We start from the raw sequence: 15,436 nt of genomic DNA on the forward strand, positions 1-15,436 counted from the left end.
CTCTTCCTGACCCCTTATCTGTTTGATTATATGATGGGACCAGAGTGAATGACTTCAAAAAAGCCTTTGACTTCAAAGGAGATGTAAACAAACAGCCAGACCCCCAATAAAATGCAATACACAAACCCACAGTCTTAATGACCTCTCACCCCCAGGTCTTAGGTTATACACAGATACAATAAAAACACATGTATGTTTCCATAATCAGGCCTTGGGCCTTACAACAAAAGGCACCCTTCCAATAAGAGAGACCTGGAGCAGTTTGCAAAGGAAGAGTGGTCCAACATTTCGGCTGAGAGGTGTAAGAAGCTTATTGATGGTTATAGGAAGCAACTGATTTCAGTTATTTTTTCCAAAGGGTGTGCAACCAAATATTAAGTTAAGGGTGCCAATAATTTTGTCCAGCCCATTTTTGGAGTTTGGTGTGACATTATGTCCAATTAGCTTTTTTTCCTCCCTTTTTTGGTTTAGTTCCAATACACACAAAGGGAATACACATGTGTATAGAAAAACATGTGTTACTGCAATCCTTTTCTGTGAAAAATACTTCATTTTCTTGAAAAATTTCAGGGGTGCCAACATTTACGGCCATGACTGTATATAGAGCAGCAAGAGCTCTTTCGTGTGTGCAGTGTTCAGAAACTATAGCAGCTAGTCCACCAGCTCAGGGACTAGAGAGGAAATGGGAAGTCTGTTAAGGGGAAAATCATAGAAAATGCCATATCAAATTTATATAATGGTCAGCAATAGTGCTACTCCCCATGTACACATGTTGACCCACAGTATGCATATTGATCCCCAGTCATCAGTTATCAACAGGTTACCCAGCAGACACATTGGCCCTCATTTACTATTGAAAATCCGGCATGTTTTGTTGGGTTGTGTGCCAGATTCTGTCGCATTGCGCCAGAAATTCTGTCTGCGCCAGAATTTGTGCCAAAATTGAAAAAACCCAGACTAACTCTCCATTTTGCTAAGAAAACCAAAAAGGGGCGTGGCCACCGGGGAAAGGGGGCATGGTCTCTGAAATGGGGCGTGTTCCCGACATTTTCATAAAAACCCAACATATTTACTAAGGTTTCCACAGAAAATTTGGTGGATTTGAGCTGAGGAAAACCCTACAGATCAGAGTATGTGTAAAAAAAAACTAAGTGTAGGGAAAGTGGAAAATGTAGGGAAACCTTAGTAAATACCGTGGAAAATAAATTGAAGGGAATTAAAACCCACAAAGAAACCTACACTCCACTCTTAGTAAATGAGGGCAATTGTCTAACCCTTTAGGTACTCTACATTTAGTCCCAGTTCTTTTAATTTACCAGCTGTCCTCTTCCCCTACAGGTAGAGAATTGGAGCAAGGTTGTCAACTATTAGCATTACTTAAAAACAAATGACAGCAGGTGCAGGGCCCTGATTTTACAAAGCTTTACATTACATGGTAAAACTGTTCTTTATACATGCTTTTTTCTCTATTTTCAGGTACTTCTAGAAGAACTAAGTTCTTTGGAACTTTCCCTGGAAACTATGTCAAAAGACTGTGAATGCAGTTTGTTTTGTTGGATGCTCGACTTGTCACATGTATTGCTTGGAAGCACGCATCTATATATTTGACCTGAACCAGTTCATATGTAGTCCTGCAGCCTGCCAACATTGTTTAGCAGTATTAGAGCCTTATCGGCCCAGTCCAGTCACTACTGATAATCTTCTAGCACCAATCATTACTTACTCATCGTAAAACTGCAATTTTATAGGATGCACTGTCTCTCATGATGTGTGCTTTGGAAGCTTCTTTTCAACACTGTGTAAGACACTCTAAAACAACAAGGTATTAAAGATGTTAGTCTACTTAAATAAATGTTCGTAGGAGTGGATACATGTGGGTAAAATGATAACCGACAGGACTGCACTCAGATACATCACAGGTGTATCTCACCACCTGTTGTATCAAGAGGGCAATGGAGTCTGATGGCCTTGGCATTCAGTACTGATCGGATGGCTACCTGGTATGTGTATACAGGTTTTCCACAGGCCATGAGTAGTAAATGGCTCTTAAAATATTAGTTCTCATAAGAGTCACATTTATGTGATCAGAATAAAACAATGAGAATATACTGCTTTGTACTTTGTCATTACCTGTCTATTGCAGATTGTTTTTGAGTTGTTACTTGACATAAACTGCTGAAACAAATGAAAGCAAATTGCCATGTAATTTCACCATTTCGGGGCAAAACAAAAAAAAAAAAGTCACACTGGGCAGGTTGCTACTGGTAACTGCTCTGTTTTTCTTTTACACAAATTTGTACATACAGCTGCCTGTGTATGTTGCTTAACCACAGTTCTTGGAGTGCCATATTCTGGTTCATAAGATATTCATCTCTGCTAGGCTCTGTTCACATCTACATCTAAAGTTCTGCAAATTCTAGAATTTTTTATAGAAAGAATTGTGCTGTATGCTACTCTGGTTTTTCCCACCAAAATAGCAGAGACCTCAGGAGAACCACATGGACCTCATTTTACATTAATGGGATTCAATGTGCATTCAATTAAAAATAGAATCCACAAGGTAGATGTAAACACAGCCTTAGGCTAAATTGTAGTAAAATAAATCAAATGCTTTGAGATTTTAATAAAAGCCCATAAGAATTGTATCTATAAAAAAAAAAAAGAAAACTAACTCATGGGTCAATTCGCCCTAATTTCCCTGTAGCTTCCTATTCCTCCTCCACCATTCCTGCCTTTATAATACAGGGTGATTCAAAGAGGATGATGATCCTTGGTATTTATAAATTAGGGAACATAATACAATTTTATTAACATGAAAAGACACACCGTCTATATAAGTTTTACCTATACACTACAAATGTTCAAAGTGATTTCCTTGGTGACACAACAGATGTCCAGTCCAGTTCTGTCCTGTGGCCAGCATATCCTCAGTGATGTGTTGTCTCAGGTCATTTAGAAGACACACTGAGTATCTGATGTAGCTCCACAGAAAGGCATGGCTAATCCAATGCTGTAGTAGAGTTTCATTTAAGTACTGACAAAGATTCAAATGAAAATGTAGAGGTGTACCATCCTGCCAATAGATTATATTTGGCAGATCTTCCTCTGTGGTAAAAGCAGTTCCTTTAACATGTCCAGGTAGGAGCGGCCAGTGGCAGTATCCTTGGCAGAAAAGAAGAAACCATATGTAGCCTTTACGCTTGCTCACTGCACAAAACAAGTTACTTTTGGGTCCCTCATGTTGCTCACCAGCAAGGCAGTGTATTCGTCCTCTTCCAATTGGCCCCGCAAGTCAATGCACAAGTCACTTTGTTTGTCGTCTGGATTCAGCTTCTGAAGAAGATCTTTGTGGCTTACAATGCAGATGTTTTCGAATGCTATACCGTGCTTTGTGAAACCTGTAGTTCCATAGTAAGCCTAGATTTTCTTGGATTTTCAGTCACTGGCCATTCACCACTGATGCTTCTTTAAAGGGGTACAATCCGCTGCTCAGCGTTTGGAACAAACTGTTCCGAATGCTGGAGCCGGGAGCTTGTGATGTCATAGCCCCGCCCCCTCATGACATCACACCCTGCCCCTTCAATGCGAGTCTATGGGAGGGGGCGTGACAGCCGTCATGCCCCCTCCCACAGACTCGCATTGATGGGGTGGGACATCACGAGCTTCCGGCGCCAGCTACAGTGTTTGGAACAGTTTGTTCCAAACGCTGAGCAGCGGAGTACCCCTTTAACTACAGCCCTTTACTTTTGTACCATCCTTTTTGAATCACTCTGTAGAGTGTAGAATATGGTGATGTCCACTAGAGGATCATATCATGTGAGAGGTAGCAAATGACAGTACACCACAATTGATGCATCTGTACAGTGTTCTATTTTGAACACAGTGTATGCATATATGCCCTTATATAAAACCTCCATTAAGGAAACAATGGGCCTCACTCATATAAATACAAAATGTTTTAAGAAAAAAAAAATCTATAAGCAACACTGACAATTACATGAGGCTGAATAAAGACTTACTGTATGATGTATCTAAGGCATTTGGATCCCATGTAATGGTGCAGAAGGATAACAGTTTACATTTTTGTAGGGTTGCTGTACAATATAGTCAGAAAGCCTCCTTGTAATAGCAATTCCAGGTACAACTACTATTACACCAGTCACTATAGACAGCTCACTAATGAGGTTGATTGTATAAAAATGACATCCCTTCTTTCTTCTATCTCCAGTTGCCATTTTTTTTTTTACCAGAATCCTGAGCAGCAAAAATATTTTCTCCAACCAATGATACTTAAAAAACTAGATGTAAAAGGTTAGCATATGACAGTCTGATTTTAAAATTCTTTATGGCCAATTGTTTTTATGTTTTTATTGCTTAAACCCAGCTATACACACGTGTGACAGACGCGTCTCCTCCATAAATGTGCATGCTGGAATCGGCTGGGTGTACATGTTTATGTCTATAGGAGGTGGCTGCTATATACACTGGCAGTAAGCACTGCCAGTGTATATAGCTTACTGTATGATGTAACATTGTAACAAAGAGTTGTGCATCCAGTGGAAATCCAACATGCCCAATTATTTTCCCCTCCCATGGCAGAAGTAACACTGTCCAACATCACTTCAGATCATTGACTTATATTGCCAAAATCAGTGGTTTCCAGCTAAGGGCAATATTCTCAAAGTCTATTGTAAGAAAAAACAGGGCAAAATTCAATGCTGAATAATTCCTTAATATGTATTTAAAGTAGTCACAGCTCTGTGTTTCCTAAACAGAAATGCAGATCTCCTGCATATATTTAGGGAGCTTATTATATACCGTCTTATTATTCAGTATACGACAGTATTCAGTATGTTCCTAAGCTTTCTTTAGTGGTGGTTGCAGGAAACTAGCATGTACTTGCAAAAGAATTTTAAAAAACCTGCATGATTTGGTTACAATAAATTTGGTGCTCATCTATATCTCCTTATTTACATTTCAGGGTAGCAGGTCCACAGCTGGCCTGTTTCCGAGCAATACATACAGCTGTACTTCCTTTCTCTTACTTATCTGGCCAATTACACTACAGGGCCTAAAATTTTAATTTTAATTAAAAATTCTCTGCTTTGAAATTTCAAACTGCTTTTCTCCATTTTATAGGCTATATGATTCCTATCAGTAGCACAGAAAGGAGGGGGATATATAAATCAGCCCTAGTCTAAGCAGTGTATTGCTGCTGATCCTGATGATACAAGCTAAAGGAAGGACATTACATTAAGGAGGCAGCTCTGTGTAGATGGTAGGAACCTAAGTATTTACACAAGGGACAGCTGCATAGAACTTTATTAATGGACAGAGATGAGAGGGGATCCCTGATTTACCTTTCAGGCACAGCATGAGGAGTACACAGCCCAAGATCTCTCCTGCACTTCACACTTGCTAAACCCCACCACACTTTCTGTGTTCTGTCTTGGTCTCTTTGCTGTTGCTATAGTCAGATTTTCCCAGACAACAGACAGTGAACAGCAGGGAAGTAAGTCCCCTAGTGGCCAAAAGCTTAGGGCTTATTTCTGGGGGGAAAAAGTACTTTTTGGTAAATGAAATCAACATGTAAGGAATCATATGCTATCAAATGGAGAAAATCATTTTGAAATATCAAAGCAGAGAATTTTGAGTTCTGGATCAGAAAAACAGCTGCAGCTGATATAAAGATAAACTGAGAAATTACAGCACAGAATTTGTAGCAAATTTGAATGAATAAAAACCACTGTCTAAGGTGTATGGCAGCCACCCAATTCTCCACTGACGATGTTGGAGAGAAGGGTTAGGCATGCTGAATTTTTATCACCTAATCTTGAAGGGATAAGCTGACGCCAGAGGAGTCAGGCTGCAGCTTACCCCTCTCCATCATATAGAGGAAACATAAACATTCAGTCAGGAAAGTTGGGATAGATAACTGTCAACTGACATTGAAAATGTATGGCCACCTTTAAAGAGTTTATCGGAGTTTTTAAAAAAGTTGTAAAAGGGCCCCTAAAACATTAAAATAACAAACCAACAGTTAGGCTGGGTTCTCATATGTCCGGCATCAGGCGCTAGGTGAATTCAGCCTAGATCTCGACACAGCTGATGCCACAACTGATGACAAGTTGTCATCCATTGTATAGCATCCGGTGTCCATTGTTTCTGGACGGCGGAGAGCAAGCTGCGTTCCCCTGTCCGGTACGTTCCGGAGTCAACGTGTCTAACCTTCCAGCATCAAAATTGAGATGCTGGATGATTGTGAACTTTCCCATTCAAATGAATGGGATCCGTTCTAACATCAGTTTCCTTCTGGTGCACACCAGAGGGAAACTAAGCCGAACGCCTGATATATGTGAACCCAGCCTTACTCACCTCTCTGATCCAGCATCGATTTTCTCTATTCAGACTTTTCTGGACTTCCTTTAGGAGCAAACATCATGTGACTGACCACCATAGCCATAGCCAAGGACGTACTATTGTTGTGTACAAACTGTTGTAAAGAGCATGAAATGGAAGGTAAAAACATCAGATGTGTTCTCTGCACCATGATTTTTCCTTCACATTTACATATAATATTGTACATTAGCTTTGGTTACACAGTGTGTTTACATCATATATTTCTATATTTCCATATATTAAGTCCATGCAGAACATTTATCTGAATTTCATATTATGATACAGTAACACAGCACCACAAGTCACACATATTAATCCTAACACAAAGTTACAATATTTTTTCCTCTGCACTTTCTTTACAATATATTTAGTTATACAACAGCAATATCACTACATGAACTTGTTTCCCAGTAGGAAATAGTCATGGGAAGCAGGATATCACAAATAAATATATATTCTTTAGAAGTAACACATATATGAGATGAAATGTTAACTATGTGAAGCAACATAACAATTAAAACAAAATGTTCACAATAATGTTTTGATATTTAAGAAATGTGAAAAATCTGAACTTAGGGTAGGATCAAACTAGGCATATTTTCTGCACTTTAATGGGTAGAAAAATACACAGCAGCAAATATGCTGCAAAATATGGCACATGTGACCCCACCCTTAGGGGCATAATATGGCTAAGCTACAATACCAGACACAATTCAAGGACAAGAGTGGTGCTTTTTTGCAATACAAAAGTTTAATAAAAGTGTCAAACAACCCATTAAACAAAGTAAATAGGAATATTTTTTTTTACATTGGACATTTACCAACTTACCAAAGAACTGATCTACTTTACCAATTGCATTGTGTAGTCATAACATATCATAAAGACAAGAGATGACAATTCAGAGATGCCTCTTGTCTTTCTTATGATTAAAGGGGTACTCCACTGGAAAACATTTTCTTTTAAATCAACTGGTGCCAGAAAGTTAAACAGATTTGTAAATCTATTTAAAAATCTTAATCCTTCCAGTACTTATCAGCTGCAGTACATTACAGAGGAAGACCTTTTATTTTTGAATTTCCTTTCTGCCTGACCACAGTGCTCTCTGCTGACACCTCTGTCTATTTTATGAACTGTCCAGAGTAGGAACAAATCCCCATAGCAAAACTCTCTTGCTCTGGACAGTTCCTGACATGGACAGAGGTGTCAGCAGAAAGCACTTTGGTCAGATAGAAAAGAAATTCAAAAAGAAAAGAACTTCCTCTGGAGCATTCAGCAGCACATAAGTACTAAAAGGATTAAGATTTTTTTAATAGTAAATCTGTTTAACTTTTTGACACCAGTTGATTTATAAGAAAATGTTTTCCAGTGGAGGACACCTATAAGTACCTTCTCTTCTAATTTTATAACTTACTCATACTTATTCCATTACAAATATGTTCTAAGTCTGCATCTCCAGAAATCTCTATTGTTGGTTTATCCAGCAATTGTATTTGATATGCAATGTGAGAATTCTACCTAAAGTATCTAATTATTAAAAGCCATAATTTGTAGTTTGCATGTGGGTGATGTCAGTATTGGGATCAAGAAAACAGGTAGAAAACAGGACTGTCAATTGTTCCCTGCTAACTTTGATTGTGTTGGCTGCAAAAAATGCGAGGTATATGTAACGTGAAGACAACGGGTGGCTTCTATAGGATGTCAAATATTAGTGACTTTATTCCTGCTGCCACCTATAGGTGGAGAGTTACATGTTTTTAAAATAACCCAATTCTCAGCCTTTGGGAACATTCACACATAAACAATACGCTGCCCAACGGAAAACCTGCAAGCATATTCTGTTGCTACCCATTGACTTCAATTCCGCAAGCAGAATTTCAATTGCAGGCAACCTGCAGCGAATTAGTCACCCATCCATTCACTATCATTTAGAACAGTGGTCTATAAACTGTTTGGAGACCACTGATCTTGAAGGCCAAGAATTGTGTAATTTTTAAAACATCAGCTCAGGCTATATAATACTAGAAAATACTAGGCCACCAATGTATAACAGTGTCACGAGACATTGTGTACACAGCATTTTCAGCACCTTATAATATAGCGTTTACTACATTTCTGCTCTTTGTTGGACACATACTCGCATTTTATGTAGTATTTTGTACATACGCTGCCTAGTTCTGTTGTACAGAGCCTCCGTCCCGTTTCCACTGTTACGCCAACTTGGGTGTGCTCAAGTCCTCATGAGGCTGCCAGCTTCTCTCTCTGCCACACTAGCCAGTTCAAACCTGTAAAATAGTCTTTTATGAACGATTTTGTGAAACAATGAACTTGTTTTGCTAGTGGTATCTAAATGTACATATTTATTTGTTACAGAGAAATGCTATAAAAATTAACACCCTCTTTTGCAGTATAAAGTATTTCATGTTGAAGAAATAAAGAAGCTTTATATTTGGAAGGCTTTGAATTTTACAGTTGTTCTACTGCATGCAGCTTTGCTATAAACACCTACTTTTGATGGCATTACTATGGGGGAGTATAGTGTGTAATTCATGCATGGGCATCCTTCAGTATCCCGCGCCTTCTGAACGACACCTCTCATGTCCAGGATAGTAGTTCAGCTGGCAGCTCATGGGAGATGTGGCTCCAGGACAGGTGGAATGGGTAGGTTTTCCTATGCCTGGTTTAATGCTTGTATTATTTAAAATCGCACTGTTTCTACCTTCTGTATCTAATAAAACAAAGTGTGGCTTCCAGATTATTAACTATGGATTCTTACAAGAAAACAGTATATGTGTTATTTTTCTTTGATTTGTTATTTTTCTTCAATAGACATCTAATAAATTTTGCCCAGAATAAGCTATGACTTGTTTATTATTTAATGTACTTTTCAAACTGTGCATTGACAGTGACATAGGTACACTTTATGAAGAAACTAAACAGTGGCTCCCATGGATCCACAATAATTAATAAGGTCCCATTCACAATGGCACAGATTTACTATTGCAAATGCACCAGAATTTTTGGCGCAATTTGCCAATTTTGATGTTTCTCTATGAGAGAGACGGAAATACATGAACGCTGTATTTCTGGCTCTCCCATAGAGATGCGTGGAGGGGGCATGTCATCCACTGCTTCGTGCGATGGTCGACACAGCAATGTACCGTATTTTTCGCCCTATAGGACGCTCCGGCATATTAGACGCACCCAATTTTAAATGAGGAAAATCTAGAATACAATGTAAAGTATAGGTCACAGTGATCGTCAACCAGTAGACCTTCAGATGTTGCAAAACTACAACTCCCAGCATGCCAGGAGTTATAGTTTTGCAGCATCTGGAGGTCCGCAGGTTGAAAACCACTGGTATAGGAGGTAATACTCACGTGTCCCCGCCGCTCTGGACCCGTCACTGCTGCCCTGGATGTCGCCCTCCATTGCTGTCGCCGCGTCCCCGGGGTGTCCCGGTCGCTCCGGAACGTCTCGGCTGCCCGGTATCCTCACTCTCCGTCGCCGCCATCATGTTGCTACGCACGCAGCTATGCACGCCGCTCCTATTGGATGATGGGGCGGCGTGCGCGACGATGTGATGACGACGAAGGAGAGCGCCGGCCATGCAGGGGATCCCGGCACGGAACAGACACCGAGGAGGCAGGTAAGGTCCCTCCCGGTGCAGCCGGGTTAGTGTCACTTTCGCTTCAGATGCGGCGGTAAGCTTTGATCGCCGCGTCTGAAGGGTTAATACAGGGCATCACCGCGATCGGTGATGTCCTGTATTATCCGCGGGTCCCGGCCATTGATAGCTGCAGGGACCGCCGTGATAGGTGTGTATTTGCCGTATAAGACGCACCAACTCCCCCCCCCCCCCAGTTTTGGGGAAGAAAAAGTGCGTCTTATACATCTAAAAATACGGTATGTCCCAGCAGTCGGAACCCCCCCCCCCCCCCCGATCAGACACTTATCCCATATCCTGTGGATGGGGGATAAGTTTCAGGTACCGAAGTACCTCTTTAAAGTCTAAATTTGTAAGTTTGTTTGTTGTCCCAGACAAATCAGTAAATCTGAGCCTGTGTATCATGTTCACTATTCACTATTAGACACACATGTACAATATTTTTTCATCCATAAGACCAAGGTGTATTTAACCAAGGTGTTGCTAACTTAAATAAGACCGATGTATCCAGACCTGACAGTTTTGAAAAAGGTGTTGACCATTATAGGGAATATATCACATTTTTATAATAATTAAAACCAGATGCGGATACAAATTATAATCAACATATATTTCATGATTAGAGATTTTTTAGTCTGTTTTGTTTTTTTTCTTTTGATTATGGGGCACCCAATTATCCCTAAGCTTCTGCTCTGCATACAGCAGCCACATGGACCACAGGGTAGTCTAGAGATGACACTCTGACTTCTATGGGAGTGTTCTATGCATGGACTGTGACGTGTAGAGAGGGAAGGAAAGTAAGTGAGTTGTATAGTTAGTTACCTGTCATCAGTGGTTTATCCTGTGTTATCTGCCTTTGTCTTTATAGTAAGGTCAGTGTAATCGGTGTAATCCTGCCTGTGATGACTGCTGAGAAGTGATCTCAAAAAAGCACATAGAAGGAGATTTATCATTCTTTTAAAATGTATGGCTTTTATATGCCAAAATGTTTTTACTTACTTTTGCTTACATGCGACCTATTTATAAAATAGTTGCACATCCTTGATAAATAAATCGTGCGTAAGCAAAACCCGGGAAACCCGCTGAGAAAATCATTTTTTTAAAACAGAAAAGTTTTCCCTTATGTTAATAGCCGAAGTTCTTTATCTACCCTTTATTACCAGTAGTGTTGCTAGAGAGTGACAGGAGGGGGGTTATACCGCATCAGGTGACACCCTGACTGGCCTGCCTGGCACTGAATAGCTGCACTCCAACTATCCTGCAACAACCCATCCACCCTCCTCAGAAATTAAAAAATATTAAAAACATACTATGCCGCACCATGAATATCCGTACTCTGGAGGCTTTTTTGTTTGATTTTGAGCCCGCATTTTGTGATGTTGGTGGGCGGAGACTTGCGTTGCTGCGCTGAGGCCGCAGTTTACGTCAGGAAGGAAGAAAGCGCAGCACCAACAGGCTCAGTATGTTACCCACCCCAAAATGTGCATGAAGCTGTATTACAATGAATGTTTATTTTTTTTTAAGGAAAAATTTTAGTGCCACATATGGGATATTTACGTAGTCTGGAAAAATTCTTACACAATTATTTTGTGCCTTACTCTATTTTAACACAACATTAATTTAAAAATGTAGTGGGTACGCCAGCATGTACGTGTCCTAAAATTAACAAGGTGTGCAGTGTGTATTTTCAACCTTAAAATTATTAGAGTTATTAGTTGTATAATTCATTTTTTCTATAATTAACCTTAATGTAGTAGCTTTGTTTCATGATGCAGAATAGTTGTTAAAGTGGGTGTTAATGTCCTTTTCTGCAGACGTATACACTTTCTGTAAGCCAGGTTGGACCTGGAATACATATGTGACTTTTAAATGGGGATGCAACTTTTTTTTCTTAATTTTTTCTTTTTCTTTGATAAATAAATGTGAGCAGATTTCAGAAATGTGCTTTGGAATAAGCAAAAATCTTTTTTATGCAAAAAAAATCTGCTACGGAGCTTGATAAATCTCCTTCATATGGTCAGCCCATATAGAGGCTCAGTGGTTAGTGTGAAAACTGTAATATTTCAAGTTTTTTTTATATAAATATAATGTGTCATGGGAAAATAAAACTTTTATATAAATACAAATTTTATGTAAACAATAAACCATTTACTGAAGACACTTTTAGAGCAGTATAAACTTGAAAGTTACCACAAAAATGTCAGGGAATAGATTCATGAGCATACTACTTCCAACATAGAATGAGGAGTTTGGTAGGAGTAGTAATAACATTTTTTTTGGTCTTGCTACATCATTGTCCATGGAAAAAAAAATAGTGCAAAGATAAGCAGCTGATATGAGCACTGTTACATATGCTGCAAGATCATAGAGGCTTCTGGGCAGTTTCACTGCAAACAAAATTCCAATTGGGCCACATTCTGCTTTTAGGACAAAGATTTCTGAATATCCAGGCTAATGCTGACATTACAAACATTAACATTTGCCTGCACATTATGCCCCACTAACATCTATGGTGGTGATAGGGATGACCCTTATGTTTCTGATGACTGATCAATATATTAATATATTAATATGCCATTGCTGATGCTGGAAAAAGATATTTGTTACCTACCCCTTAACCCATATAACCAGCTTGCTATCTGCTCGTGTCTACGATGGAGGCCTTGGGATGACTCCAGCACGGCCGAGATAAGGAGTAAAAAGACAAAATATCTGACGGACAGAGAACTCTGGAATTTCCCGGTAGAGGAACTTCTACCAACAAATTAATGGACGCTAGAGATGCTAATATATACGGACGCAATAATCAAACAACCAATAAAAATGTAACATGCTGATTTTGAAGTCATAACTAACCCTCCTCTTTGTCAAATGTAAAAACTAAATGTACTTCCTGGATTAAACATAACTCACTCTGGAAAACTCTCGATGAGAACTCCCTCTGGGAACAGCTGAGTTTCCTGCTGAGAAAGAGTTTAAACGAACTCCTTGTCTGGTACATATTTCTTGTGTCGACAAGAATACAGCAGCATAGTCAATCACATTTGAAAGCCTCACCTCAAGCCATCCTTGACAGAATGAACAATAGTAAAAGCATAAAAGGAAATTAAGTGTAAGGGCTAATTTTTTTATTTAACTGTTGATTGGATGTTCAACGTATAGAAATGTGTGAAGTTTTAATAACGCAATGTCACCTTGGCTCTGTATGATATTTGACTTTCAGTAATGCTTATACACTGTGCTGTAAATGTGTCTCCAAGACATTAATGCTTATACTCTGTGCTGTAAATGTGTCTGCAGGACAGCTAGTCACTAATGCACTATTATAGTAACTGCTTCAAGTGCCAAAATGACCAGTGAGTACAGTCAGTCTGCTCTTCACATTATTGTGTAGGTGTCAGCAGTAGCCAGCTGGCAGCCTTCTCTCCATAACACATTTTTATTAGAGTGCCTCACATACATATTGTACATACCGGACTTATACAATATTGTCCTCTGATGATCCAGTTGCACAGAGTTAGGGAAGTAATATATCTTTATAAATAGGGGCTGTAGAACAATTACAAACAAAACAATTATACACCAGTATTATTCTTCATCAGTGACCCCAAAGCAATGTAAGGTAAACATTAGCTTTATCCTTAAAGGGGTACTCCCCTAGAAAAAATTTTTTTAACCCCTTAAGGACCGGGGGTTTTTCCGTTTTTGCATTTTCGTTTTTTGCTCCTTGCCTGTAAAAAATCATAACTCTTTCAATTTTGCACCTAAAAATCCATATGAGGGCTTATTTTTTGCGCCACCAATTCTACTTTGTAATGACGTCAGTCATTTTGCCCAAAAAACTACGGTTAAACAGAAAAAAAAATCATTGTGAGACAAAATTGAAAAAAAAACACCATTTTGTAACTTTTGGGGGCTTCCGTTTCCACGTAGTACATTTTTCAGTAAAAAAGGACACCTTATCTTTATTCTATAGGTTCATACGATTAAAATGATACCCTACTTATATAGGTTTGATTTTGTAGTTCTTCTGGAAAAAATCATAACTTCATGCAGGAAAATTAATACGTTTAAAATTGTCATATCAGACCCCTATAACTTTTTTATTTTTCTGTGTATGTGGCGGTATGTGGGCTCATTTTTTGCTCCATGATCTGAAGTTTTTATCGTTACCATTTTTGCATTGATGGGAATTATTAATCGCTTTTTATTCATTTTTTAATGATATAAAAAGTGACCAAAAATGCACTATTTTGGACTTTGGAATTTTTTTGCGCATACGCCATTGACCGTGCGGTTTAATTAATAATATATTTTTATAATTTGAACATTTCCGCACGCGGTGATACCATATATGTTTATTTTTATTTACACTGTGTTTTTTTTTTATGGGAAAAGGGGGGTGATTCTAAATTTTAATTGGGGAGGGGTTAAATGATCTTTATTCACTTTTTTTTTCACTTTTTTTTTGCAGTGTTATAGCTCCCATAGGGACCTATAACACTGCACACACTGATCTTTTACATTGATCACTGGTTTCTCATAGGAAACCAGTGATCGATGATTCTGCCGCTTGACTGCTCATGCCTGGATCTCAGGCACTGAGCAGTCATTCGGCTATCGGACAGCGAGGAGGCAGGTAGGGACCCTTCTGCTGTCCTGTAAGCTGTTCAGGATGCCGCGATTTCACCGCTGCTATCCCGAACAGCCCACTGAGCTAACCGGCATACTTTCACTTTCACTTTAGACGCGGCGTTCAATTTTGAACGCCGCGTCTAAAGGGTTAATGCAGCGCGCTATTAGCCACGGGTCCCGGCCGTGGCCCCGCGTTATAGATCGGGAGCGGACACATGACGTTCCAGTACGTCATGTGTCCTTAAGGGGTTAAACCATCTGGTGCCAGAAAGTTAAACAGATTTGTAAATTACTTCTATTTCAAAATCTTAATCCTTCCAGTACTTATCAGCTGCTATATGCTCCACAGGAAGTTGTTTTCTTTTAGAATTTCCTTTCTCTCAGACCACAGTGCTCTCTGCTGACACCTCTGTCCATGTCAGGAACTGTCAATAACAGGATATATTTGCCATGGGGATTTGCTTCTACTCTGGCCAGTTCCTAAAATGGACCAAGGTGTCAGCGGAGAGCACTGTGGTCAGACAGAAAGGAAATTCAAAAAGAAAATAACTTCCTCTGGAACATACAGCAACTGATAAGTACTGGGAGGGATAAGACTTTTTAAATAGAAGTAATTTACAAATCTGTTTTACTTCCTGGCACCAGTTGATAAACATTTTTTTCCAGTGGAGTACCTCTTTAACCCCTTAAGGACCAAGCCCATTTTCACCTTAAGGACCAGGCCAATTTTATTTTTG

General features: G+C 39.2%; 1 protein-coding gene and 1 long non-coding RNA gene across 20 annotated transcripts in view; one reads left to right on the plus strand and one right to left on the minus strand.

Annotated features, from left to right (window-relative positions):
• The window catches only part of SORBS2 (sorbin and SH3 domain containing 2), a 305,036-nt gene extending 295,783 nt beyond the window's left edge, over positions 1-9,253 (plus strand). For all 19 annotated transcript variants that reach the window (XM_056559539.1, XM_056559575.1, XM_056559567.1 and 16 more), the window contains one exon: positions 1,477-9,253. In XM_056559539.1, the coding sequence (XP_056415514.1) occupies positions 1,477-1,538 (62 nt within the window). In that variant the 3' untranslated portion in view covers positions 1,539-9,253. The remainder of the gene's footprint in view (positions 1-1,476) is intronic.
• The window catches only part of LOC130357222 (uncharacterized), a 207,963-nt gene that overhangs the window by 35,971 nt on the left and 156,556 nt on the right, over positions 1-15,436 (minus strand). The window lies entirely within an intron of this gene.

This window comes from Hyla sarda, chromosome 1 (genome assembly GCF_029499605.1).
Source record: "Hyla sarda isolate aHylSar1 chromosome 1, aHylSar1.hap1, whole genome shotgun sequence".
Classification (NCBI taxonomy): domain Eukaryota; kingdom Metazoa; phylum Chordata; class Amphibia; order Anura; family Hylidae; genus Hyla; species Hyla sarda.